The following is a 26,670-nucleotide window of genomic DNA, read 5'->3' on the forward strand; positions in this document are numbered from 1 at the left end:
ACTCTTATAATGTCACAGGATATTTATAAAACACTCAATACACAAAATACTTCAAACCTCTTCCCTACAGTATAGACTGGTCCTTGTGTTATACAAATCAGGTATTTACATGTTAATAATTTAAACTGTATTAGCTATCAATTATTAGTACTATTTATCTTATTTAGTCACCCTAGCTTGCCTTACATTGGTGCATAAATTAATAGTGACAGTATTTTTTAAATCAGAATTACTGTAATTAAAATCCATAAGATACAAGTAACTCACACATTAAACCTCCAATAATAACTTAGGTTAAGAATTTCACTCAGTTCAGGGTTCAACATGTTTAATTTGAACATCATGTTCAATAGTTTCCAACACACGGCAGCAGTGTAGTGAACACTAGTGCCATTATTGTTCTTGAGCTAATAATACCAAGACAAACTCCAGTTTCTTTTGTCATCTTAACAGTTGATTCTAAACATTATTTTGGAATGAAAGAAAACCTGTTTACTTAGGAATTGAACCCTTAATTAGCTACCTCGATCAAGCAATTATTAGAACTACAAAACTAGTTACAACCGAAGACTATTTAATCACATAGTGTCATCTGTGTACAAACAGACTTTTCAGCTCCAATTAGCTCAGTTAAACTATTCTTTCATTTGGGTTAACAGGTTTGTTTGTAGCTCCTTCAGGTTTAATACTTAAGTAATTTTTAAATTAGCTCAGTTAAACTGTTCTTTCATTTGGGTTAACAGGTTTGTTTGTAGCTCCTTAAGGTTTAGTACTTAAGTAATTTTTAAATCATTATTGTATTTGTATAAACACATGATTTTGCTTTAAAAATTATAAGCTTTAATCATATTTTTAACCAAATCATGACAAACCTCGGGTAATACATTTCTGATATCAAAAACAAAACTCCATTAAGTTTCTCTTAGTTTCATGAACAATAAGTATGTAATTTTAGTTTTAATGATATAAAATTCAAAGAAAGCATGAAAAAAAGTACACTTTTAGAAACATTTCTATTATTAATTATGATGACAATAAGTATAGAACTAGAATGATTAAAGTGTTTTTGTATTACCAACTGAGCTTTCTGAAAGTCATCTCTATGAACAGACAACACTGCCTGGAAAAAGGCTCTGTCCATGCTTTCCCTCGGTATCACTTGGGTATATTCTTCCAAATTTGCCCAAGCACCTAAAAAAAAAAAAATTATCTAGCTTCTATGGAAAAATAAATGAAAGTATCCAATATGTTGTAAAAATGTAGCAGAGGTAAAATGTTTTCAGAAATGAATAATTCATAATTTAACATTTCTCAAGCAGTTCCTCATAAAATTCAAAGCTTATACAGTTGACAAGAACTAATAAAACTATTTACTTATACAAGAAAATAACTCTTATTACCTTCTCTAAAAAAAAGTAGAAGCTTGTTTGCTTTGGTGTTTGTTAAAAAATGGTTTAAGAGTTCTTTCCTTACAGGAAATCAGATGCAACTTTTGTTCTAGTTTTGAAAAATTTATAAACTAGTATCATTCAACATTCACTAAAATGTCCTGATTATTAAAATAATCACACTAGGCATTCAGTCTATGAAACAACATTGTTTAACAGTTATAGCTATTGTAAGTTTACTTTAGATATCCGCATTGCTTGTTTTAATAGATTTTTACCACATTTAAAGAATTACCAATAGGTCGAACAAGTGGCTTGTGATTTAAGATTGGCAAGAAGAAAAAGTACTAGTACTATAATTTCAATAACACCAAATTATTATATTTAATTTCTTTAAAATATTTTCTTGCTCATAATGATGAATGTATTGTTACTATGCCAAAGAAAGTGAAAAATAAATCAACAGCTTAACAAACACAAGCAGACTACAGTGAAACAATACTGCTGAGATAATAGTAACTTAAACTGAAAATTGTTAATAATACTACCTAAGCCCCAGGCCGCTGCCGCAGCCATTCGTGCCATTCTTTGGCAATCTAGATCATGAAACTTGTTCCATGATTCTTTGGCCAGGTCATTCAATTTAGACCTAGCAGAAGGAAAAAAGATAAGATTTAACTGGATAAAAACATTCATATAATCTGAGTCTTACTGGTAATTACAATTAAAATTTATGAGTTTTTAAAATATGTGATAAATTCATAGATAAATCGTTTACAGTATCCATCTACATATTGTATGCTGCACAGTTTCTTTCCAAAATAAATAAACTCTAACTTATTACAAAAATTAAAGAAATAAGATGAATTTTTTTTTCATGAATGTGGACAAATTCTAAACTAAATAATGGTATGGTTACAAATTAGTATTTGTGTGAAAGAAAACTAATATTACTTCCCATGAAAGGCATATTTAATTTTAAATATGTCCACTGCTAGTTATCAAAAACACAGATATACTTCCAATACACTACATAATATATCAGAGGGGAAGGTAGGTAGGTAGCTATTCAATATTTATTGGCACAAAGCTACAAGGCTATTTATGCCAAACAAAATGTGGTACAGTATAGGTACAGGATAATTAAAGTAAAAAGTAAAATATGTAAAATTAGGAACTGCCAGGAATACTGAAGCAAGAAGTACACTCTTGCCGACAGTCACCTGAAGTTGGCCTTTCCAGTCCTGGGTTTAAGTCAAAAGAAAAATTGAAATGTGTAAAAGAAATTGTGTTAAAACATTAAAATGTGTAAAAAAATCATGCTAAAACACTATATAGTCTTATAAAAAACCTTAGATTAAGTGTAAAAAACCAATGACTCTTAAAAATGTAAAAACATGAGTGAGATGGGCAGTCTCACCTATAACATGGGCCAAAGTCAAGGAGAAAAACAGCCTTGCAAATATCTTTAAAATGGTGTCGTCGTTCTAGGTTGTAACGACAGCATGATAATAAAATGTGGATGATTGTGATCTGAGTGCCACATAACCACACATTGAAGCAGCAGTTCCAGATAAAAGGAAGTGGTGGGTTAAAAAACTGTGACCAATGCGTAGCCTTGCCAAAACAACCTCCTCTCTTCGATCCTTACAGAAGCAAGAGGGCCAAAGACTTACAGATGGTTTGATTTGAAAAAGCGTTATTGTGTTGCTCATTCCAGGTTGCCTGCCATCTGGTGTACAGTCTGGATTTGATAACCGGACCATAGTCCATGTATGGAATGGGAACCAGGATGATAGATCCAGAACAGACAGACTTTGCTGCTCTGTCAGCCAGCTCATTCCCATAAATACCAACATGACCTGGTATCCAACAGAATTGGACAGAGATGGATGAGAGAGAAAGATGGGCCAGTTTGTTTTTGATATTGATGAGAAGAGGGTGCTGACTATCATGGAATGATTCCAGGGCCAATAGACAGCTGAGTAAGTCTGTATATGTTGTACAATTTGTATACTGCATTATTTCAATATGATTTAGGACAAGAGAGATGGCATACAATTCAGCAGTAAAAACCGAAACTGTAGGGGGGAGTCTGTCTGCCACAAACCATGGCTGAGCCCACTGAGTCACCTGACTTGGAACCATCTGTATATATAGGAATGGATGGATCATATGAAAGATGTTCAGCAAAGAAAGAGCGATATTTCCAATCGGGTGTATCTGCTTTCCTCAGATGACTCAAAGACAGGTTACAATTGGGGACAGTAATTTACCATGGTGGAATAGACTGATTTGAAGAAATTGCAATGTTATTCAAGTATAAATCCAAATATTCTAATTGTGCCTTGATACAGATACTAAAAGGAATAATGGCAGATTTTCTGTTATTAAAAAGTATGGTCCATTGTGGTTGGAAAACACAACTCCAGGCAGAATGCTGTGGTAAGGATCAAAGTTTGGAAGCATATATTAGAGACAGTTGCAAACAACAAATACATAGAGGGTGTTCATGAGATTCCACATACAGACTTTGCACGGGAGAAGTACAAAAAGCTCCAATGCAAAGCTGAAGCCCCTGGTGATGGATAGGATCCAACATTTTCAGTGCTGAGGTTCTGGAAGAACCATAGACCACAGACCTATAGTCACGTTTGGATTGGACGAGTCACATTTGATTGGAAACCTCGATAGTTCCATTGGATTAGTGTGGCCATGTGTAATTATTTCAGAGGAGAAGATGGTAGAGTCCTACTGCTTACGACCGCATTTTTTTTCTTTATTGAATGTGAGTCTATCCCCCTCTATGGATCCTGCTCTAGCTCGAATGGTCAGGTCTGAATTTACCAGTACACGTACTAATGATTGAGGGCACAGACGAGGCGTTTGTTTAATTTTTGGGATATCAAGAGAGGGAGGCCCAATAGAAACATCTCGACATGAAGAAGGTGAAGTTCAGCAATGACTGGAAGATGTGGTCAGAACAGAGATGGAAGGAGACACTGATTCGTGAACTGTGTTGATTTTTGGAAGTGTTTCATTAAGATTTGCTGGTGAAGATTGTGTAGGGGATAGGGTAAGTTCTGTTTGGATTCCCACTGTAGTAGTAGAACAAGTTACAGCAGCATAAGTTATGGTCGGAATAGTTAATAATAATTTTCGAGCCTGTGTGTAAGTGAGATTGTTAACTGTCTTAAGACATTGTACTTCTTTTTCTTCCACCCATTTAGGGCAAGAGGTAAAATAAGAAGGATGCTTACCACTACAGTTTATACAATGTGGTTTAAGTTGGCATTCGGTGGCATTATGGTCTTTATTGCCACAACGGGCACAGGTAAGAAACCACAGCAAGATTGTTTTGAAAGACCAAATCATTGACAATGGAAACATCGTACAGGATTAGGAATATAAAGTCGCATCTTACAATTCAGATATCCTGCTTTTATTGTAGTGGGAGGACGTAGTACAGTAAATGTTAGTATTAGAACATTTGTTGGTTCCAGAATTCCATCTTTTTGAGCGAAGATTGAGCATACTGCTGTGACACCTTGGCTGGTGAGACATGCAAGAATCTCTGATTCGGGGACAGTCCTTAAATCTCTTTCAACTATGACTCCTCTGGAAGTATTCAAAGTGGAATAAGAAGTAACTTCAATGGGTATGTCCCTCAAGGCTTTTGATGTCAGGAGGAGTTTGGAATGCTGTGATGAAGGTGTTTCCACTAAGATGTCTCCCAAACGTAGATTTTTTACCAATTTAGGGGAGCCAGCAAGTCCTTCTGAATGAAATATGGGGACATCTGCATCTGCCCTAGAGGTTTGTCACTTAAGGAATGCAAAATTAGGAATTGCAGGACAGATTCAAGTGGTGAGTTAGGCTGTACAGATTCATCAATGTGTGGTCATTTTCCAGCAGCTGGGTTTTTCTCGATGGTTTCAAGTTGAGTTATTTTTTTGTTTTAGGAGTATCCATAATAAATAGAAAATTTTTTGGTGCCCACTGACCCCATCCACCATGAAGTCTTGCAAGGGGATGCACTACAGTGCCTTAAGGGCACTGCAGTGATGCCAGGGTTTTGTGAGCACTATACCTGAACACCAGTGTCAGACACAAAGTCCACAACACCAGTTGTGGACGTTCTATGCTGGTACTCCATTAACCCTGACACAAATGGACTAGCCGATTGATCCTGGGGGGCCACCTCAAGAATGCCCGTTTACAGGAATTCAAGGTCAAAGTGGTGTGTTGGAGTTTAGTAACAACAGATTGTTTTGTTGTCATTTTTAGTAATAGACTATATTATCAATTTAGCATGATAATAAACCAAAGAATTTTGTTTTGTTATTAGATATCAATTAGTTTATACCCTGTGTTCCCCCTGTTAATATACTATTTACTTTGTTGACAGTAAGAGCCTGTATTTTTATCATACGCTTTCTTCTTGTTACAAAAGCTGTTGTTCTATCCACTCAACATGTAATGTTTTGCAAACCCTGAATCAACATACTCAGTTATACATTAATGATATGAAAGTGGAGGCCCTGAACATTTGGCAAAGAATAAAGTAAAAAAATAACCATCAAAATACCATTGAAGACAATTTCAGATATTCAGCCTCAATTCTCAATGTTAAAAGTGTTTATTAACATGTAAAACATAACACTAGAAACTTGGGTTGAAAAATTAATCTTAAAAGTTACAAACCATTCTGCAAGAACTTCAAGACATCTCATCTGTCCAAGGATCAACTCCACATCATCAGGATTCTGTTCTCTAGCAAGTTGGTAAGCTTTTAAAGCATTATCCCAGTCATGAAGTTTTTCATACCATCTCTCCTTCACTTTCTGATTTAGAAGATCATGGAAGGTTTAATAATTTATTAAAACACCAGAATAACAAAGCAGCTTCTCACATAAAAGTACTTTCCTCATATCAAAATATTTTTTGAGAAGTTATTTTCAAGATATACAAACAATAATTTCAATATATTCAAATTATTGTTAATGTAACTCTATGTCCCCACAGTTTAAATGTAGGTATAAAAGTTAACTAGTTACCCTACTAACCTCTGATGATAAACAAATAAGGTCAGAGATCTTATGTTGTTTATAGCAATCTGATTTGTTCCTGTAACACAAGTCCATTCACTAGGTCGTAAAAATGTTAAGAAAAATATTAATACCAAATGTAACTTTGCTCACTCTGCAATACGTCAAATTGTTACAAATATTAAAGAAGATTAAGGAAAACTATTTTACTTTAAAACTATGTTTTTTGCTATCCAAAGTAAGTTTATTAACAATTTTATTATAATTAGGTATCAGTAATAATAAATAACATGGAATATGAGCATCTACACTCCCAAATTTAAATCTTGGTCAAACCTTTCATCTTATTACTTACAATTCATTTCAGGTAGACAATATTTATTTTTTGATTTATTATTCACCTTTATGGTTATCACATGTGTATCTGTAAACAGATTAACAACAAAGTGATGATGAAGAGGTTGTGTTTGTTCTTATTACTTCAGAATGTTTTTTACATAGTGTGTACTACATGTTAATATGAAAATATTACACTTTCTGCTTGATTGTGTTGGTAAAACCATTAAATAAATGAGTAAAAAAAAACGTAAGTATTTACACATCCATAGACTCTACTCATAAGAATACGTAAATATTAATACATCTGTAGGCTCTACTCATGTTTGTTGCTTAAAAAATTATTTTGCATATTTTGCATGATATCATAAATACAAAAATAAACAAATTTTGTTGAATATTTCGTAGCTATAAATAAAATAAAAGCTTTGAAAATAATAAAATCTATTCTAAAAAGTCTTGAATATAAATATTGTGCAAATGTATGCCAAGGATACAGAATGCTTTTAAGTGATTTCAGCCTACAAAAGCAGTTTTTTGAGCTATCACTCACAATTACATATATGTGGGTACAAATAGTCTAACTGGAACCATTTCCTTAAGCATACAAATAAACCTAGTAGTTACTTTAGATTTCATACACATTCCAAGTAGTAATTAAATTTCAAACATGTGCAAGTTATTACATTCACATTTTTAAACACACTGGTATTGAATTGCATTATCACATATTAAGTATAGAATCAACATACTATAAAATTATACATTACTAAGAAAGGAACATTTAATGAAGTGATTTTTATACAAGTTATTTTATACAAATAAAATCTTAAAGAAGGCTATCATATTTGCCACTGGTGCACTGCAGAGGTCATACAGTTAGTTGAATGTTGTTGTTTTTTTACGTGTTCAATGAATGCAGATAAATAACTGAACACAAATAACACTTTAGTACTACAAATTTACTCTAACATAAATGTATAACAAGATGCCCTATGTTTAAAAATACTTTTCTTCAAAAAAGTTAATTTTACTTCTTATTACTCGATAAATCACTGTATACTTGTGAAGAAAACTGGAAAACTAAAGGTTACTAGTATTAGATGTAGATGGATCAATGCTACAAAGAAAACTGATGCAATGGAAAAAAAAAACTGACTGAATACCAGACAACACAAACAGCATAATGCAAAATACATAGCTTAATACATTTTACACCCCTTGTTGTTTGCTTCAACACATTTTTTGGGTATTCTGTCAGAATTAGTCAACATGTCATAATAATTTATGTCTTAACTTATAAAATGTCCACTCCATTCATAAAAGGTAGATAATTATATAGTTTAAATTTTGGTCAAAGAGATATAACTATTATTGGACTAAAATCACTGTCCAGTGGGTAAATCAAGGTTTTCAGCCAGACACTGGCAACTGTTGTTTGTTATTAAACACAAAGGGCTGTCTGTGCTCTGATCACCAAGAGTACTGAAACCCAGTTTCTAGTAGTACAAATCCACAAAAATACCACTGTAACACTAAGGGGCAATGCTGGCAGCATCTACTCAGGTTCAAGAAGTTAAGTCTGCTATAATAATACCCAGTTTTGTCTGTCCTTAAAATGTGTGTGTACTTCATTTGAATAGATGTAAACAAGCAGAGATAAATATACTTTAGTGGACATTTTCTACAATACATTAAAAACAAAATTTTTAAGAGGTCTAATGTTAGATTGTAGAATAACATTTTACATGTTGATAGTTCTTATGTACAGTAAAGGTTAGCTCTAAAGATACTAATTTAACTGCACATGTTTTGCAGGTATTTGCTAGTATTAAACAATAAGCTTAATAATGACCATTTATAAAACTATGTTTTACATTTATTCTTGCAGGTGTTAGGGTTAACTGACTGTATGAATCTGCTATGTACAAGTTGTAAAAGAAATCAACTTTGATGAAAAATAGATAAATTAAATGATGAATTATTAAGATAACTTTCCACTTCAAGTGAAAAAAAAAATTTTTCTGAAGTTGTGATTTATATTTTTGTCATAGAAACATTACAATAACAAAAAAACCTTAAATTGACAGTAATGTATAAACGCAAACAGGGGACAATTTGCATACAAACATACATATATAACAGGTTTATATAACAGAGAAAGGTTATTAAAGTTAGAACTGCATGTCATGGATCAGATAAACACTATAATCTTTAAATAGGAGGAATAATGACACGTATTTACATGCATCGTACTTTATTAAACAGTATTTGTAGCAAAGAAAAAATAAAATATCATAAATATTTACTTTTCTTCACAGAGTTGAACTCAGTTTACATTTTTCATTTTTATAGGCAGAAGTGAGTAATTTATATCATTCAACACTCAAAACAATTAGATACAAACATTAAAGAAAGGAAAGTTACATTAATAACAAACAATCTTTAACAAAATGTAAGAAATAATCAGTTATGTGTTTGTAAAATACAAGTCACTTGAAGAACAAAGATTCACAACTGATTTCCACATTAAACCACTTGTGATTTGAATATCTAGTAAGAAACAAGTCTATAAATACTGAAAGTAAACTTATAAATACCTTTGGTAATTAATGTCAGGTACATATAAGAATAAATATTAATGATAAGTGTTAAAATAACAAAGTAATTTTGTATTCAGCCAGTAGGTGCAATGATAGGTAGTTTTCTTAAAGTAAATTAGATGTTATCCCACTGAGAAACTTCATCAATATTAATAAATAAATCTGAATAATTTTGAAACTTGCACTATTTCAGGTGTTAGCTGTTTGTTGGTTTCCTAATAAAAAAATAAAATGGATAACAACAATAATAATAACAAAAACTGATAACACTGCATTTCTCTTGTTTGTTTATCCCTAGTTATGTGACCGAATTTTCTTTCCCATCTCTTTATAGCATTTACATAGTTTCACATACCAGTTAGCAAGGAAAGTAAGACAAATCAATTTTTATATTTACTGTTGCTATAAATTCTAGTTTCATGTTGGCAATAGACACACAGACACAATCATTACAATAAGTAATCATTTCCAAACTTTCAGATCCAGATTGTCGTATCAAATAATACTCATCTTCTTTAACCTTAAAATTTGTTCCACATGCAAATAAAATTTGAATATTACTAATGGATTGAAAACTTCTAATATCTGTTTGTAACTACTTGGTTGTTGGATTAATGATGCTATACACAAAGGTAAGTACAATTACATTTATTCATAAACTTGAGTTTTATGAATTACCATCTGATGATGGAAGAAAACTAGTTGTTTATTGTCTGCTCATTTTCTTTAAAATTTAGCATAGCAGAAAAATTTTCAAAGTATTCAAAGTCTTGTGTTTCAAAAAGGCAATTTTGAGTATTTTGGAGGCTATACATGCACAAAACCTGTGTATACTAGAACCAAATAATCTATTTACTTATTTCATGTCAGTTAAGAATTATAATTTTAATGCAGAACAGAAATATAATAATGTAAAAAATTCCTTGAAGAACTAACCAGTTCAGTTCCATGGTTTTTCATGGCATACTCAAGCACCCCAGCTGCAGCTTCAGGTTGTTGTAGCTTGTTGTTGATACTAAACACCATAATAAAATTAATATTGATTAAAATAATTACCTTCAAAAGAAAATTCCCACACAGCTAAATATCTCTCAATAAACTTTTAAATATTAAATTAAATGGAAAAAGTGCATATAGTTAAATCCAACAGTTAAAACCTTTTGAAATAATTAGTTAATTTGAAATAATAATTAGACCACTACCATATGTTGTGAAGCAAACCTATCTAGAAGATCTATTTAGCAGTTACAAAACATGAATAAAAAATTACATAAAGTAGGTGATACGTAGCTATCATAATGCTGTCAACCTTAATTCAAAACCAAAATGCTTATCACAAGGTAAAGCAAAGATTTATTTGACACAGGCTCTTCAGTGCAATAAGTTATGAAAACATTTGTCAATCAGTCATCCAATTTTCAAGAAATGTGCCACAAATAAGGACAGAAGTTTTCTTAATGATATTAATATTCTAAGATATATGCATCGAAATTATTCAAATAAATTTTATACCAAACTAACACTTTTTATGCTATTCTGAAAACAATAATTTCACAACTTTTTAAGCTTAGAAATAGTAAATTATATTTATTGTTTATAAACTTTTTAGATAAAAGAAAAAAATTATATTGATACAGTAATAAAAATCTCTTTCAATAATAATCTCAAAAAAAAAAACAAACAATAATACAAATTCTTCAGCAGGAGTTTTATTAAAAGTAGTTAACTGCACATTTCTCATTTCCATTGGCATTATTATTTCTAAGATTAAAAGTATGAAGAAATCTTAATTTTGTACAAAACTATATGCAGTATCATACAATTAAATAGGTTATGAAATTATAAGGATTAATGCAAGTCCCCACTTTTTGTGAAATACATTCTCAGTTCATCATTCATAAAAGTAACACCAAATGCAAAAAGCTCATGATCTTACTGGAAATTATAGAATGTCATTGTGACTTAAGGTAAAATTATAAGGCTGATACCAATTTCTACAATCATTTAATACAAGAAACACAATATTTCCAAGATGGTTGCTTGACCACATATATCCAATAACACAATACATTCACCTTATACTTTCCTAAATTACAGATACATTACAATATGTATTACAAAGAAAACCTACAAAGTAATAATTTAAAAGCTGGTAAAACTAAGTGTTTAGTTATATTTATTTAATGTGTGTCAACAGTTCTTATTTCAAAATAACTATTTTCTGAACATGCAAAGGCGTATATAATGAAAAACCATCATGCATGGTATTACTTCTAATTTCACTAAAATATTTGACAGCCCAAGTGAACCAACATTTTGCAAAAGAGATGCCCAAAGTTTGAATACACGTTTTCATCTCAAAAAACTTTTATATTATTTATGACATTTGCTTTTATGACTAAATTCATATAATTTTCTTTAAAAATCCAAAACTTAATCAAACACCCATTATGAAGTTAGATTGCACAGTGGATCATCAGAAAGTGGTATGAAAGTTCAGGAAATGTCCCAACATCTCAAGTGCTTTCAAAATACAGCATCTTTGTTGTAAGAAACAAAAAACTGATGAAGTGACAAGGTTGTAGAACACCACAGGTTATATAAATAATCCAAAAGCTTAGGTTATTTCACATAATGCTAGTTTTTCATCAAAATCAGAAAAACAGAAACAGGATGAAGAAGGATAATGCTGTGGAATACCAAAAGAAAGTGATATACAAGCATGACTTCCTCCCAAAAATCTCTCTTCATTAAGCACAAGTAACTGAAGTACAAAACATTTAATTTTGATTTGGTTTACATTTTTTTTTCCAGCTATACATTCAATATTATGGTCATGAGAATTAAGCTCTTCCAAAAGTACAATCTGAATAAATATTCACTTATCTTTACTAAATGTTACCATTTAGTAGTCTATTTTTAACAATTAGCTGTAATTATAATTTGTAAATGACTTAAATCCCCTCAACATTAAATACCACTGGTAAAGAAAATAATCTTTAGTTTGGTTGGCATTACATGTATATTTTACCTCAACCATATTTCAGCAAATTGTTAAGCAATATCAAACAGAAATGTGTTTAATATAAAATTAACTTTTCAAAGAAATATTGCAGGTGAACTGTTATCATAAATGTATCTATACAATATTTGCAGAGGGTAGAGTTGATTGTTAAAATCTTTACTTTAATCATTGTTTTTAAACTGAATCAACAATACTGTAGTAAATCTTGATTAAAGTCTAAAGTGGTAAAAGCTTGTTGAAACTATGTAAAAACAGTGTAGACTGAAGTATCATGTAACAGTTACAACTGTTAATATAAACAACTAAACCAGTGAAGTTTGTTTCAATAATGTTATTTGGTTTTAAAACAAGTCTAGATTGGTAATACTTTAAATGGCCACAAACAAAAAAATGGAGATATAATTTAGGACTAAAATATTTGTGTATATATATTACCTAATCAGTGCTTCAAGAACTTCTGTTGTTGGCTTTCTGTGGAATTCATCTTCCTTGTAGTGCAAGGCTTTAGCATAAGCTCGGCATTTCATGGCTCGCTGTCCTAGCACTGAAGGCTCTAGTGGTAAAGGACCCTTGTACGATTCAAAGCAAGAAAACATCAATTTTTCAATCTTAGGAGTTGTATACAATAAAGAAATTGTTATGGGAAATCACAAAAACTTCTAGCCTAAAATATATTTTTCAAATAACTAAACTTCTCCATTTAAATGAATGTTTTTTTAAAACCCTAAATCGGTTGTGAATTAAAAATCTATTTAACACACAAAATGAAGACCTGTGTTTAAAATATTAAACACTTCTGAAACACTGGTTGTGGTTACATGCTACGAATTTTAGCACTGGCTAAAGCATGGATTCTTTTCACTAAAATTATGGGACTGTGCCAAAGTAAGTTTATAAGTCTGCTATCTAGGTAATGTAGATGAATCCCTAATTTTAACCCATCAACAACTTAATCTGATTATTTGTTATTATCATTCTTTCTACACAAAGTTTTAATGAAAATAAAAGAGTGTCCTTGTTATATAAAAACTGCTAAATTAATTGCTGTTCACAACTAAAGCAACAAGGTAAATAAACAAACTGTGTTACTGGGGAAACATCTACATTTCAGCACATTTTGTTGCAAAGATTGCTATTGTCTTTCATGGATACAAAGTCTGACCATTTGATGCTAAGTATCTTTCTCATATATTTGCTTGCAAAAAACTTTCAGCTTTTGGTGAATCATTTTATTTTCACACTTTAGTTCTGTACAAGTACAACAACACACCTTGCTCTGATCAGAGATTTCCTTTTTGTATTCTATCTCAGGATTCTTGATTACCAGATGTTGACTAATTTTTGATAGGCTGAATTTGCTTTTCCTATTTGTGCTTGAATATTTGTGATATTTCATTTTGGTATACAATGTTACTATTGAGATATGTACACTTGTCTACACTTTCAAATGAATCTCCTATATATACGTTGTCATATTTTATAAAATATTTCATTTGGTTTTGATTTGAATTTTGTGTAAAGCTACATAAGAGCAAGCCATAATTCAGCTGTAGTAAACTAAAGGATATGCAGCTAGTCAACATCTTCTATCCAACTTTTCAATTACTTTTTAACCAATGAATGGTGGGAACGACTGTCACATTGTAATGCACCTACATCCAAAAAAATGAGTATGTTCAGTGACAAGGATACAAATCCTCAACGTCTTTTCTTGCACCTGTACTGTGGTCTTAAAAGGTAGGTATGAGTGCCAAATTCTACATCTCTAAGACTTTTATCATTCTGCAAAATATTTCAGTTGTTCATATTATTGTCTTTCTAATTATAATATCTATGGTGATTTTGAAAAGAGGAGATTGTAGTCTTTTCTAATATCAGATTTTCTTTCACACCAACTGCTTCATTTATTTTTAACACTGATAGTGCAATACAATCCATCACCGATGTTTTAAGTAATAGATTAGGTGTTACAACTTATCAGAATAATCAAAGATTGGTCTTTAGAATCAAATAACCAACTTTAGTTTGATATATGTGGAGAAAGTCTCAGACAACTATTCTACAAAATTATCCCAGGGAGAAATGGATGAGATTTCAAAAACCTCCATCTTGTATCTTTATGTTCCGAAGACAAAAGCCAGAAGTATTTTGAAATGCCATCCTTTGATGAAGATTCCATCTAAGTCATCCATAATGATAATCATTTATAACCAACTGCCATGTTATATGCTTTTTGTTGGAGATACATTATTTCCATATTTTTGTCACATCCTTGTTTCTCAACTTCAATGAAAGAATATTTGTTGTTTACATATTAAATCAATCATATTTAAGATGGTTACTACCATTAATTAATAGCTACGAAACCTAGCCAAGCTGGTGTAGTTATCTATCTGAAGATCAGCTGAAATGACTCTCATTTGAAAATCATACTATACAGAAAAATGAGAGCCAATGAGCCTGACAAGATATCCATGAGCACAGTTTATAAAATTATTTTTTTTATGTTTCCTTGCTATGAATTTATCGTGGAGTACAAAATACAAAAAACAAAAATTCCGAAAAACAGAACTTTGAAAGGCTTTTATTTTAACTTACTAACCAAATATTATCAACAACTGATTAGTTTGATAAATCAATTGCTTTTTAGTGTTAACTCATAATACATAACATCACAAAATGAAATAAATTCAAAAAGTCAATACAAATTGTTCTTTAACCTTACATATACTGTTGCATTTTTTAAGGAGCTACACACATACACACACACACATTATATATATTCACTAACCAAAAGTTGTTCTGCATTCTTACCTGTATCTGTTTTGTTACAGAACAATTGAAATCCCTGCATTTATAACTTCGTGTTAAATTAATTTTACAATTCCTTAATCTTACTGTGAAATTTCAACATCTGTATATTTCTCAACAATATTTTGCAGACTATCAATATTAGTTCCCCAATCACAAAACTTTATAAACTTGATCTTAAAATACATTCTACCATAGACATTTTTATTGCAAGGTGAATACAAATTTGGGAATTTAACAACCTGTAAACAGGAATCGTAAAATAAGTAAGGAAACAAGGCTGGAAATACTATATACATTATTTATTCAAACTACAAATCCCTATTTGCAGGTTTTTAAATTCCCAATTTCTTACTTATCCTGTTTGCTAGTTTTTTTTTTATACTCAACAATGTGTAAAGGTTTATTTAATACAGTAGCTAACTTTATACATTGTAATGGTAAAAATAGCTAGTAGCTAGCTGAAATGGTACATGATGATTTTCTGTAGCTATTGACTAATAATCATATTATTAGTTCAAGATGTAAATTATTAAATCACAGCTAGAGACTGTATTTGAGATTTCTTTGAGAATAAAGCGAGCATTTATTGTTTCTGTGTAACTAAATTTTCTATATATAATATATAGCAATGACTGTGTGTATTCAAATTTATTATGTATTTTGATTTGGTTTTTACTTCTTCACTTCATGTACAATATAGGGGTTGGCTTCCTGAACACATTGATCATGTAGTGTACAAATATTTAAGTATCTACACTGTACAGTCATTTTAAGTTCATCCATTATTGGCTAATAATTTCTCTTTCACCATGTATTTAAATTTTTTAAAGAAACGCCCATACTTGTTAAAAAGCTGACTTCAAATGATAATGAGAGCATTGTTTACACTAGACGAAACATTAACTCAAATGGCAGGATTCGAGGGCTGGGCAAGGATGTTGTCATTACGAGTGGCAAGTTGCAAGTGACAAGGAATGATTCTAGTCTTCTTGTCATTGCATGCAGTGTTACCTGCTAAATCCAAAACTTCAGCAGCCAGGTACTCCAAGACAGCAGCGAGGTAGATGGGTGCTTCAGCTCCTATTAAATTAAACCACGATGCTTTATATCACTACATGATGATGCTATTTTTATCTGGTGTGGGTTTGGAGGGAGACTATTTGCAGCTTATTATGCTATATTTTAACAACTTACAATAAAAGGTATTGTAATGTTTGATCCGGACGTGATACAAACACGCAACTTTCTTGCAAATGCTTTTGCACACATGCCAATTCCTTCACAGTCAAATTAAGTCTCAGGCTTCACTCCTAAGTAGTGCCCTTCAGTCAGTAGTAAAGGTTTTAAGGTGTTTTTTGAACTGGATATTTACTTTTTAAGGTGCTTTTTTGCCTAAATGTCTTATTAGTTTTATGTAATTCCTTGTGATATCTATTATGAATCACTATTGTAGTTCATGATACTACAATTTGCAAAATCTTTGTCATAATATTCTCACATATTTACCTTTTCACAGTGCTCCATAAATTCTGCCAAGTTCAGTAAGGTATGAGTAACTTCAGGAATTTCCTGAGTGTTCAGAGCCTCTTCAAGACTTCGAATTAACTCTCCCTGTTGGTCTTTATGGAGTTCAGTCCAGCAGCTTAAGAAAGCTGCATTGAAGAGATCCCTATTGAAACAATTAAATAATCCTACCCTTCAGGAACAGTTAGAAACTACTAAACTAAGGTATAACACTCAATTGGAAGAGACTTTTTCATTTTATAAATCACAGTAAATGAATTTTCAAATGCTCTAATTAAAAAAAGGAAAAAGTTAATGAGTTTTGCTTACAATATAGCTATTCTTTGACATCGACAATGCCTATTTAAGCATTGGTTTCTCATGCTCCAGTCTTTTATACCCAACTTAAAAGTCCTTAGCAATATCCAATTTGTAAATTTCTATAGTCTCATCAATGCCCTTTCTATCCTACTACTGTATCTAAGTACCTCATTTATATAATGTAATCACTTTTTCAAGACTTACATTGGTTCTTGAGTATGGGTAGGACAGGAGACTGTCAGAAAAGGTAAGTATTATTGAAACAGAATTTCAATTTAAGAACACGTTAACTTCCAAAATATAATTAACACATCAGCTGATAATATAGCTACAATCCCACCTAAAGAAGGTAGATGGGCCAGACCAGACACAATTCACATAGAAAATGCCTGCATAGATAAAAATAGTACATAAATGGGGGATCCACACTACATCCAGAACAGTATGCTTTTCACCTGAAACCAATTCATGTAAAGGCAGAACAGTACAGGAGTATCATTATAGGCCAGCTCCAACCAGATAGCTGAGGTTCTACAACTTGGAATTTGAACTGAGGAGTCTTGGTTCCTGTATCTCACATTGGTGGCTACAGGTATTGGAACACACAGTCATAGATACACCCACTTTTGATTGGATCCTAACATGTATTCATAGAGTGATGCAATTTTCACCACTGGAATCATGACAAAACGTAAGTAAGCAATGCCAAAGTGGACAAACTGTCTCCTCCACCCAAAGAAATCCAAAAGGCTCAGAATGATGGGATTGTGTATGCCATACTCAACCAATGGAGAACTCACCTGGTCTGGAATTATGCACATTCATCATCATTCTCCAACCAAGTGGGCAAAGAGTATTCCACTTGTTCCTGGGATTATTGGGAAGATATGGAAACTGTACTCAGTCAAGGGCCTAGGATGAGACCACTACACATTGGAATTACGAAGAAATTGTGGGTCTCCTTCCATGAACAACATACAAAGCCAACACTGGTCAAAAAGAAGGGCTATGAACACCCCACATTAATAGCATAGTGTCAAATCTGAACCAGAATTATGAGTAAACTCTCACAAAGGCTGATGCCACTCCTACTGACATCTGAGAAAAACATACGTGCATCCAAGTAGGAGGAACTCCAACTCGGACCTCTTCTCCAAGAGTAGAACAACATACAATAACATGGAAAAAAAAACCTCTGTCCACTACCCCAGTAACTGAAAACTAAGTGTGGTAAGAACTCCCAAGCTCCTCTACTGGAATCTAAGATGTAATGCATGTTGTCCTGAAAAACAGTGCAATATGTTTTGTAAATTTTTAAAAGCAAACTTTCCCAATTATTTCAACTGATGTCTGGGCAACTCTTGCCACAAAGTGGGATCTACTGAAAGCAAGATGTAAGGGACCCTCTAAAACACAGACAAGTCTGAGAAAAAAGTATCCCCCTCCTCTACATAATCCAGCAAATGCTGTTAAAAATGGATGTGAGTATGAAAAAACTCCCAGAAGAAAGTTGTTGAAACATGTAAAGAATATTAATATAAATGCATGATGGTCAACACTTTCTCAGAAATCTGTGACCAGCACTTTGTTGAAAAAAACAAAAAAAGTTTACATTATTAAAGTGAGGTGCTTATACACAGAACAGAGGGTGCATTGACAAAGGTGGAGGAATTTGCAAATGAAATAATGTCAAGGGCATTTAAGAGGGATACAAAAGACTGAAGCACGAGACCAGCATTTAGGTACGCAAAGTTGATGTCAAATAATACCTATATTGTCAGCAGATGATAAGTATATTTTGGAATGATGGTTTATTACATTTCAATTTGAACTTTGCCTGATTATTCAGGTCAGTTGCAATTTTTGACATAATAAACTAAATAGACTGAAAAATCAATAAAACAGTTTTATAAACATTGTAAAATAAGGTTTTTCAATGTTTTAATAGTGGGTAGATTTACAATGTGCCATACAATCCCAAATGTATTCATAATAAATCATGTGTTACAACAAGTGGTATGACAATTAAAAAGAAATGGAGAGCATATTGGATGAAAGTATGAATAAAAACATCCAAGATAGTATTATTAATCACTAAACCTCATTCAACTTAGGTTTTTCTATATCTATAAAACATAAGACTAACACTATGATTTTCTATGCTCTAATTACACCAATACAAATAATACATTCCTACTGAAATAAACTAATATGGAATCAGTTTTTTTCTGAATGAAGATTCAGATTTCAAATATAAAATAAGTCAAACTCAAACTAACTTAATAAGGAGCTTCAATGCTAACAGAACAGAAAATAATTTAGATTATACAACAGATATTCAGATTTCATAAGAAGTTTCAACATTATCATACAACATTTGAAAACAAGAGGCAAAGGAAGTTAACTACCAAGTTTAATACTGTGATTTTTAGTGCTACTCTGATGGCACACTTCAATAAGGGGACTTTATATATTATGTCATTAGTAGAGGTTCTTAAATACAGCTTGTGTGATTAACCCTGTGTGTTTGGGCTCAGTGTGTTGGATCAAGTGCATACTGAAGAATTAATGTGTTTTATAATCCTTAATTTACTAAATGAGATTTTGCAACTTTTTTTTTATCACAAGTATGTTACGTATAAAAAATAATTTTTAATAATTTTACTAAAGATTTGCTGTGAAGAGACTACTCTTGGGTGTAAGGTGATTTTCACATTAAAAATTATATTTATTTATTTTCACTTCAGTTTTCTTGTGATCTGTACAAACTGTACTCTCTAGAGCATTCTAAATGGATATAAAAAGTTTTCCAGTGACACTTTATATTCTACCTGATATTTTTTCTTCCTGACATTATAACAAAATGAGCAATACAGGGTAAAATTAACAGCTGAAATAAATCTAAACCATTCTTTTTTCAACCTGGGCCATTTTTTAACTTTTAGAATGACTGCATATTGTAATGGACAACTGAATACTATTTATTCTTACAACAGCACTTACAGTCTCCCTCAAAGAATATGAAAAGCCATTTATGAAAGGCAGACAACCCTGTGTACACAAACAATTGAATCACCAATGTTAATATACTTTCTTTACACAATCACACTTATTAATGTGCTCATGTAAATCATAGTAATTTTTATTTAATTTTTGTTATACTTAAATTTCCTTACCTAACCTAATAAATTTCTAATGTTTAAACTTTCATTACTTTTATAACAATAAAAAAAATACCTACAAAACAAATTGTACACATCTGAAAATAAAAAGCAAAACCCAATGAATAGTAACCTTATTTTTTATAATAATCTGGTAGTATATAAAATTATTTGTTTTAAATATGCAAATTAAAACAAATATATTGTTAATAAGTAAAATGAATGAATGATGTATACTGAAAAAGAAAACTGGGAATAGAACTAAATAATAAAGATTATTATACAAATGAGATGAAGCAGCATAAAAAGTAATTAGAAATACTGAGGGATGTTCCTAGTTATGTTAGCAAAACAAGAATGAATGTGATAAGGCTATCACAACATTAATAGTAACTGTGTGCCAGAAAAGACACCTGATAACCACAGCATGTTTAGAAAGTAAACATTTTAATTTTCATTTGATGAATTCCCATTTGTACTTGCATTTTACAGCTGAATTTGTATGTTGATTTAAGTATGTGGCTGAATGCTTTATCTTGACATAACCACTTAACAAACATGGCATTTCCTTTTGTTGTAGAGGTGTTAGAATGTTAGGTTGACAATTTGTATTTCAACAGGATATTTGTATCAATTCTCCAGATGTTTAACTTATGAGACATATTTTGTACCATTTCAGAAATGTTATACCATAAGAGGGGTGACTTAAACTACCTAAACTTTTGCAAATAATTGTATAAGTAATTTTGTATCTCAATGGCTGGTATGGGTATTAACACTTTTATCGATAAGGAAAAAACAACGTTTCGGCCTTCCTAAGTCAAAATGTTTTCTCTCTTTATCAATAAAAGTGTAAATACCCATACCAGCCATTCAGAGATATACACCCTTGTGCAAATTAATTGAAACACATGGTCATTTTACAATATTTTCAGCATGGCGGCAGGTGTAGGCTTGCTGGACCTGCCGATTTCTTTTAATAGTCATTTTGTCACACAGATGGCGTCATTAGTTGTGTTTTGCAGTATGGTCAATCTATTTTTGGGATATATGACGAAATTTTGAGGAATATTACATCATTCGAAATTGCGTTAGAAGGGCAAGGAGACCAGTCAAAAAACAACTTCTTACCAACCCAATGAAGAAAAAAACAGTATCAATGAGGTCTGAAATACAAGAAATGGATGCAAGAACAATGAAGGAAGGTGTTATTCAGTGACGAGACTCATTTCTTTGTACAGGGTCAAAGAAGTCTGCATGTTCGCAGATCTCCAGGTGAGAAACTTCGAGAATCTCACATCAATCAGTTCGTAAAACATCCATTGAAGAAGATGTTTTGGGGCTTTTTCAGCTATTATGGCGTCAGAGGCTTACATATCGTAGAAGGTATGGTGCAAGGACCACAGTACATCAAAGTTTTGCAGAGAAGAGTCATTCCAGAATTGAAAAAAGATTTCCAGATGGATCTGGCATTTTTCAGCAAGATCTGGCTCCATGCCACATATTGAAACTTGTGAAGAATTTTATGACTACAAGGCAAATAAAGGTGCTGGACTGGCCTGGAAACTCTCTAGACTTAAATCCTATTGAAAATCTTTGGGTGATTTGTAAAGAAAGACTGTAAAAGACTGTACTAAAAGATAAGCTAATTGAGGCTATAAATGAGGTGTGGTACTGCGATCCAAAAATTAGTAAAGATTGCAGTTAACTCGTGGACTCAATGCCAAAGTGGATTAATGATCTTCTGAAAAATAAAGGCAGTCATATCATGTATTAATTTGTGAGTAATTTTTGGATTTTAAGAAATAAAATGCAAAAAATTAAAAAAATCGTAATTTTCCATCTTGTTTCAATTAATTTGCACAAGGGTGTATTTTTACTTCAAGTGGATTTCTTGTCATCAAAAAGATAAGTAGCTTTATAATATAAAAACAATATAGCAATAGTGCTAAAGACAATAAACAAATTTCTGAAAGATAAAGAATGTACTTTTGGAGAACCTTGTGAGCATAATTATTGTACTGCTCTTGTATACCTAACTGATATGAATTACCTTATTTACAACTCTAAAGAAGGTTCCCACTTCAATTGTAATGAACTACTGTGATCTTGGGTCACTTCCAGTGATAAACTGATTAACCTTCTTTAGTACCTCTGATACAGACTGGTGGCTGGCCATGGAGTAGCCCTTTTTTCATCAGAATTATGCTCTCCTTTGCTCCACCAATACAATTCAACTCTCAAGATATTTCTTTTTTGGAAGCTCAAATTTTGCATACTTTGATAATTATGAAATAAGATAATTTTATATTAGAGAATCCTATAATGTAGCCCTTCCAGAAGAGGTTAACTTTTGACACCAACTGCAAATCACAACAATTTATTTGAATTATAATACAAGTGTCAAGGAATTTAACCTGTGCAATTATAGACCATGAAGATGACTAGGTTAAGATGACCAGATATGCAATTTTATAATGTCAAAAAAATAAATAAATATATTTTAAAAAGATGGCTCACATATCTTGCTCTAAATACTTTTCACCCTATTACTTACAACAATTCATTTTGTAAAATAAAAATTATTTAACACATACTAAATGTAATATGGAACATGCGGGTCAAACTTCAAACCCATTGCATATATGTCTAAATTTACATAGATCTCAAGTTAAAAATAATTTAATGAATTCTATTGACTTGAAACATTTCAGGATTCATCCTTTTACCTCTGTTATGATAACTATATCAGAAATAGTTAATGAAGACACCAATGGATTTCAGCAATAAAACTTTTACACTTTGAAACTAAAAACATTATATCCTTACAGATTAAACCAAGATTTCAATAATTCTACATTCCTGAATTTGAGCAATGATTATTGAATTGCTAATTTTTCTTCATAGATGAAGTTTTTCACAAAAATAAGAAAACTAGAGGTAAAGGAAATAATAATGTAAAATGGGTTAATTTTTCAGAATTGTGTAGTTACTTAGATAATAACTTTTATGCTGGCACTAGGATATGTAATTTTATATCTATTTTATAAAAAGATTTATGAACTTATTCTTCTCTTAAATAAAGTATTAATTAATGTAATAAATTATAACTTTTGAAATGATCATGCAAGATACTTACTTGTAGACATTATAAAATATCAATTAAAAGTTAATGATGTTTCAAGTTTAAAAAAAAAGAAACAGCAATTAAAACCTTCATATTTGATAATTTTATCCATAAAAATTTCAATGATTTACAGATTTATAATTATATTAATGGACCAATTGGAATTTCATATTTATAACTGATAGTAGGTCTTAAGTTTTTACAAGGAAAATAATTTTAGAAAAGTTTTTTGTTTAACTACTCTAAATGTAGATGATGTTAATAATTTTATCTTGTGATTATGAAAATAGTTTATTTGTTTATACTTTTCATAAACATTGTTATTGGTTATTTAAATATTATAAAAGACAAAATGTTATGTGAACTAATCAAAAAAGCTAAATACAGAACAGCAACAAAATGTAATAAAAAATAATATTCTAAAATCTCTTGAAAAAAATATTGGTGAATATATTTTAAAGCTTAATTATATTACAGCTTATCTACTAAGAGATTTTTTAGAATGGAACTTAAATATATACTTAAAAAATAAAAATAAAATTATCCACAATAAATTTTAAAAAATACCACAGATTTATCATTTAATCAGCTACAAAATAAGATTCAAACACTGTAAAAAAATGTTATAATTCCAATTGATAAAGTTAACTGTTACACTGGTATAGTTTGCAACACATTCTATGCATTAATTATAATAAAAGAAATTAATAATACACCAACTTTAAAACAGACCCAAAGGTACTGTAATTAATAATTTCCTTAAAGCTTATCATAAACTTTCTTCTAAACATAATTCTTATACAGATTTTCCATTTCTTTATGCTATTCCAAAATTACATAAATCTCCAATTAAATTTAAATTTATTTCTAATTCAATAAAAATAATTATCAAACAGATGGCTATATTATTAAATAAATTACTCAATATTTTACTTGATAAGATAGAAAATGTAAGCGTTAACAATGAAAGACATACATTTTGCATAATAAAAATAACCAGCCTATTTTAGAATGTCTAATAAAAGTGCGAGTAGGTGAGTAGTGTTTAAACATTTGATTTTACAACATTATATACCATAATACCATTAAAAAATTTAATCTTTATTTTAAATTCATTACTAGAACAATATTATCCTTTTATAGAATTGGAATAAAGAAAATATAGTTCCAAAAAGGTAAAAGATATAAGTTTCTGTATTTATAATTATATGTATTTCTGCAAAAAGGTTTTTAAACAAGTGATAGCAATTCCAATGAAAGCTAAGAGCTAACTATTCAATTTGTACAGCAAATTTATATTTGTACTATTACAAAAATATATTTATTGAAAACTAAACAAATCCAGGTATTTTTACCTTGCAGATGTATAGATGATTCAATTAACAAATAATTCTGAAATATATAATGTTATTAACTCCATTTATCCAGGAAAATTAAAAATTGAAAATACATCAAATTCTAAAACAGATACACATTATTTAGATTTAGAAATTAGAGTAATTGATAAGAATATCAGTATAAATATTTTTGACAAAAGAAAAGATTTTGACTTTCCAGTTTATGGTTTACCCTCCTTTAAATAGTAATGTGTCATACCCATCGTTTTCAAACATTACAACTTTGCAGATATTTGGACCTTGTAAAATTTGTAATAAATTACAATATTTTATTATCAATGTTCAAATACTAATACAAAAATTAATAAGCAGTGGATTTAATAAAGATATTTTAGATAAATTAAACTATCCTGTAATAAATACAAATAATTAGAAATAAGATAAATTTTGCAAAAAATTACTGATAATTATTTTCAGTTTAAAATAATGTCATTTAAGGACTAGGCACTACTTTATGCAGATGTACACCTTGAGCCTCACATAAATGCATGACAGCCACAGTAAACTTAATATACTGATATGGTTCAATGTTGTGTTTATGACTGGGGGAAGGAAAACATCAAGAGGTTAGCTTCATCTTACTTACCCAAATGGTAGTACCTTATTTTCTTATTTTAGTCTTTTTACCTTTATCTTTTTCTTATTTTAACTTGGGAGAGCAGTCGCATTCCCAAAACTGTCTCCAGGCAGTGAAGGGTGATAGAGATGTGAGACATTGTGGGCTTGAGCACCCAGATCTTGCTCTCCCAATTTCTAGTCTAATTGTGTGTACTTCTTATGCAAGACTAGCAAAATAAAGGTTAAGACTGATAGATGGTGTATCCCTGCCACAATATGGGTCTTACTTTTGCATTCACTTCCAAAACCTAGGATACATTTTATAATCTCACATTGTAGCTTGTTCCCTGTATTATTTTTTTTTTTTTTAATGGAGCACATTTTGTTTTCACTTTTAAAAAAATTATGGTTATGTATATAGAAACAGAAACAACAATCTTTTTACAAAGAAGTTGTGTAAAAGTAAAAACATATAATAATGCTGCAAAACACTGTCCAGAACTGTTTGGTTTTGCATGAAAATATGTTTGGCTTTAGTATCTCCAGCTAGAGTACATACAAGTCTTACACCATATCAAACACCAGCCCATCCTCTGCTACCTTTCAAATCCTTGCATACCTGCACCTTTTCCAAATTGTCTTTAATAGTGTACACAACACATATTACAATCTAAATTGTACAGTGTCACAACTGTAACCACAAGTGTGATTGACAAAGTAAATGAAAAGTGGGGTGATGGATATCTTACAGTACCATGGAACGTACAAGTATCAAAACCTGCCAGTGGATGTTGTCAGACATTTGCCTTTACTATAGTTAAAAGTTCAAAACCAGCTACAGTTGTACAACATGAGAGAATAATGACACTTTCCACACAAAAAACAGATATATAACATATAACACAATTTATATTCTCCCAATGAAGAGACATGAAAAAAATTGCACTAAATATATCATAGAATTTCTTAATTTTGTCAAGTTAAATTGGCTGAAGCTTAGAAATATATTTTTTCAGTAAATAACTTATTGGCACTTAGATTAATTATTCGTAATTCAAAATTACATTTCAAATATATATTTGTTTTAACAATGCTTAAATATGAGCTGCTCTTGGAGGGCTGAATTTGCTGCTTTAATTGTCTAGATATTCATTGTAAAGTTGTTCACAATATAAATTTGATTATCTAGTTGAATTCTTGTTTATTAACAGGAAAAATATTATAAGCTTATCCCTATTTTCAAAACTATAGCTTTTTAAGTACATTTTGTTTTATCTGTCTAACAGTTACAGTAAATTGCTATACAAAAACTAATCAGAAAATAGACACACACAAGTATTACTTCTTAAAACCTTTAATCAATTAGTCAATAATATTAAATCATGTCAC

At 30.8% G+C, this 26,670-nt stretch overlaps 1 protein-coding gene across 3 annotated transcripts in view; it reads right to left on the reverse strand.

Annotated features, from left to right (window-relative positions):
* mTor (serine/threonine-protein kinase Tor) overlaps window positions 1–26,670 on the reverse strand; it is a 218,302-nt gene that overhangs the window by 74,175 nt on the left and 117,457 nt on the right. For all 3 annotated transcript variants that reach the window (XM_076464082.1, XM_076464079.1, XM_076464080.1), the window contains 6 exons: window positions 16,721–16,883; window positions 12,836–12,969; window positions 10,312–10,390; window positions 6,093–6,232; window positions 1,937–2,037; window positions 1,076–1,191 (listed from right to left, as the gene is read on the reverse strand). In XM_076464082.1, the coding sequence (XP_076320197.1) occupies window positions 1,076–1,191; window positions 1,937–2,037; window positions 6,093–6,232; window positions 10,312–10,390; window positions 12,836–12,969; window positions 16,721–16,883 (733 nt within the window). The remainder of the gene's footprint in view (window positions 1–1,075; window positions 1,192–1,936; window positions 2,038–6,092; window positions 6,233–10,311; window positions 10,391–12,835; window positions 12,970–16,720; window positions 16,884–26,670) is intronic.

Source organism: Tachypleus tridentatus, chromosome 10, assembly GCF_004210375.1.
Source record: "Tachypleus tridentatus isolate NWPU-2018 chromosome 10, ASM421037v1, whole genome shotgun sequence".
Classification (NCBI taxonomy): domain Eukaryota; kingdom Metazoa; phylum Arthropoda; class Merostomata; order Xiphosura; family Limulidae; genus Tachypleus; species Tachypleus tridentatus.